The 2,939-nt window shown below is 52.2% G+C and overlaps 1 protein-coding gene across 1 annotated transcript; it reads left to right on the top strand.

The window, feature by feature from the left end:
• Positions 1-77: 77 nt before the first annotated feature.
• Positions 78-1,252, top strand: EAH_00067690 (hypothetical protein; the record flags this gene model as incomplete). The annotated part of the gene is made up of 2 exons (XM_013392469.1): positions 78-542; positions 866-1,252. The coding sequence occupies 2 exons, from the start codon at positions 78-80 to the stop codon at positions 1,250-1,252; spliced, it is 852 nt and encodes a 283-aa protein (XP_013247923.1).
• Positions 1,253-2,939: the final 1,687 nt, after the last annotated feature.

Raw genomic sequence — 2,939 nt, 5'->3', positions numbered from 1 at the left:
AAGACGATTGGCTACGGCTCCCCTTCGAAGAATTGGAGTTTTTTGACGAACAGGAGGGGGAACCAGATCACACCCTCATGGCCCTTGCCACAGGGCCTGCCGCTGAATCTGTCACCTCCGAGCTCACTGCTGTGGTCACAGGGCCTGCCGCTGAGTCTGCCTCCTCCGGGTTTACTGATGTGGGCGCAGGACCTTCCGCTGTGTCTGACCCCTGTGGGCTTACTACTGCTGTCACAGGGCCTCCCGTTGGGTCTGCCACATCTGGGAGTACTGGCTTTGTATCAGGTTTGCCCGAGGACGATTCCTCTGGTAGCGCTTCCCCTGGGGAAGGATCAACTCAATGCACCAACGAATCCTCAGGCGAGACAGTCTCGCCTGTGGACGCACAGGTAACTTCTCCGGGAGGCACCGACATGCAATCAGGAGAAAAGCTGCCTCGTCCGCATGGTACAGGGGGCACAACGGTTCTCTTCAGGCACGTAGGCCAACGGGGCAGCAACGTAGCTTATATGGTCGTGGGTAGTGAGATTTCGGATCCCCAGGTACGTCGTCGGGCGTATGCTTCTGCTTCCCCCTAACCCCTGTGTAGACGAAAAAGACCGGAAGTAGCGAGGGTTTCCTTGGGAACCAGAAGCAGCAAGCACACACGCAGAGTGTCCAGAACCCTATGCGCGCACCTGGTGCTTCGGTGAGAGGCATTATACGCACACCTTGGCCGATGAATCGGCGTAGGTCGCTAGGCCAAGCCAGAGCACTATTGCAAATTAGCAAAGTTTTGAAAAAGCCTTTTCTGGACTCTGTCGACCTCGAGGTTCTCATGGAAGCCCTCGAAAAGCTTGTCGAGTTTTCTATCTTTCGTGCGCAGGAGAGCATAGACACTTTCAAACCCAAAGAAGTTGCGGAGAAACTGGGATTTGAGTTGCTCATGTTGGATGCAATGTTTGCGGCGAGCGAGGTAATAGGAGCAAAGGCCAGGCGCGCAGATTGGTGGCAAAATGTCATTGACAAGCTCCCAGTTTTCATGGGCCCGACGGAGTCTGCTTTGTCACGTCCTGCGGCACAACAGAATATCAGTTTAATTCGGTTTTTGGACCATGCTCTGCAGTTTTATCAATTGGGCTTGCGCCCTCCAGCATCGCTTTTGGTTCCGTTGAAACAAGTTCTCCTGTGCACGTCTGCGGTGCCGCCCTTCACGAAAGGTCCATGGGCAAAGTTCAGGAATGATGATACTGACTGGCACCAGTCCCAATGATGCCTTCTTTTTAATGAAAGCAGCACCGATGGAAACTGAAAAATAAATAACCTGTCACGTTGCACGCTGGAAACAAGCCACTTTCCATCGCAGTGCGAAGGTTCCACGGTTGGAAGCTGTGCACTTCCTGTGACCGGAGAGCCTGCTGCCTACTATCCCACGTCGACACCTCGAGCGTGAGGTAGTGTTTCACTGTGCAAGGCAGCATCGACGCTAAACTTCAGTCCATGGGCAAAGTTCAGGAATGATGATACTGACTGGCACCAGTCCCAATGATGCCTTCTTTTTAATGAAAGCAGCACCGATGGAAACTGAAAAATAAATAACCTGTCACGTTGCACGCTGGAAACAAGCCACTTTCCATCGCAGTGCGAAGGTTCCACGGTTGGAAGCTGTGCACTTCCTGTGACCGGAGAGCCTGCTGCCTACTATCCCACGTCGACACCTCGAGCGTGAGGTAGTGTTTCACTGTGCAAGGCAGCATCGACGCTAAACTTCAGCTGCTGCTAGTGGCACCTGATTTTCCCGAGGTCGCAATAATAAATTAGCTACTATTCCATATAACAAATTCGTCTGTTCAGAAATGTTCAGAAATACGCAACCCTACCTGTGGGCCAGGCATGTTTGAAGCGTCAAACGAGGCTACGCTAGGTTGCATAGGAATTGTTTGCCTAGTGCCCATTTATACTCCAACCTGCAAGTCTGTTCTTCGGTTCGGCCAGTTGCACCCGTCACTATTGGTGGTGTTTTCCCAGGAGCCAGTTTCGTAGGGAGGATCGCGATACTGCAAAATCCACGTACAGCTTCTGCAGCTTTTTTCGTGCCGCAAGGAATGGTGCGCTTAGTACGATTAGAAACTGTAGTGAAGCGGTGCAGGGAACACCAGTGGGCCTAGATAGAGGCTATCGGACTGCGAGTCAGCTAGTTAAAAGTGGTCAAAGGTTTGGCATGCGAGAACACTTGCCACTTATCGACACTGGGAACGCGTCAGAGGGAGGCGTTAGCATACCTGAGGGAGGCGTTAGCATACCTTGTCATCTCCATTCTCTCCCTTGTTGCCAACAATAACCGGCTAGGTTAAGTTTTGCAGTTGGCGTCAGGGCATCGTTTACGAGTCCTTTGGTCCGTCTGTCGCTCTCGTTCTTGCGGTTGAGCCTTTCGGCTGGGAGCATGTTTGATTTTACAGTGTAGTACGGGGTTTTTTGGTCAGGATGCAGCGCAACAATGCCACGCCACACTCTGCTGGCTCGAGGCTCTACTTTGTGATATCCGGCAACTTTGAATGCAAAAAGATGCAACCTGCAGTTGGCGTCAGGGCATCGTTTATGAGTCTTTTGCTCCGTCCGTCGCTCCCGTTCTTTCGGTTGAGCCTCTCGGCTGGGAGCATATTTGATTTTACAGTGTAGTGAGGGGATTTTTGGTGAGATGCAGAGCAACAATGCCACACCACATTCTGCTGGCTCCAGGCTCTACGTTTGGAAAATATGAGGGTCTTCCGGCAACTTTGAATGCAAAAGATGCAACCAGGCCAGATGCGCTCTTTTCAGCTTGCTCACCGGAACTCCTCAGCAGCACTGCTGGTCAGCTTTTCTCGTGTTTGCTCCACAGACCGCCTAAACAGCCTGCCCAACAGAAACGGGGACCTTGCCAAGTGGGAGATATCCTGCACGGCACTATAGTGACTCTT

This window comes from Eimeria acervulina, genomic scaffold (assembly GCF_000499425.1).
Source record: "Eimeria acervulina Houghton genomic scaffold, Eah_scaff2859, whole genome shotgun sequence".
Classification (NCBI taxonomy): Eukaryota; Apicomplexa; class Conoidasida; order Eucoccidiorida; family Eimeriidae; genus Eimeria; species Eimeria acervulina.
This window is presented reverse-complemented; position numbering and strand designations above follow the sequence as displayed.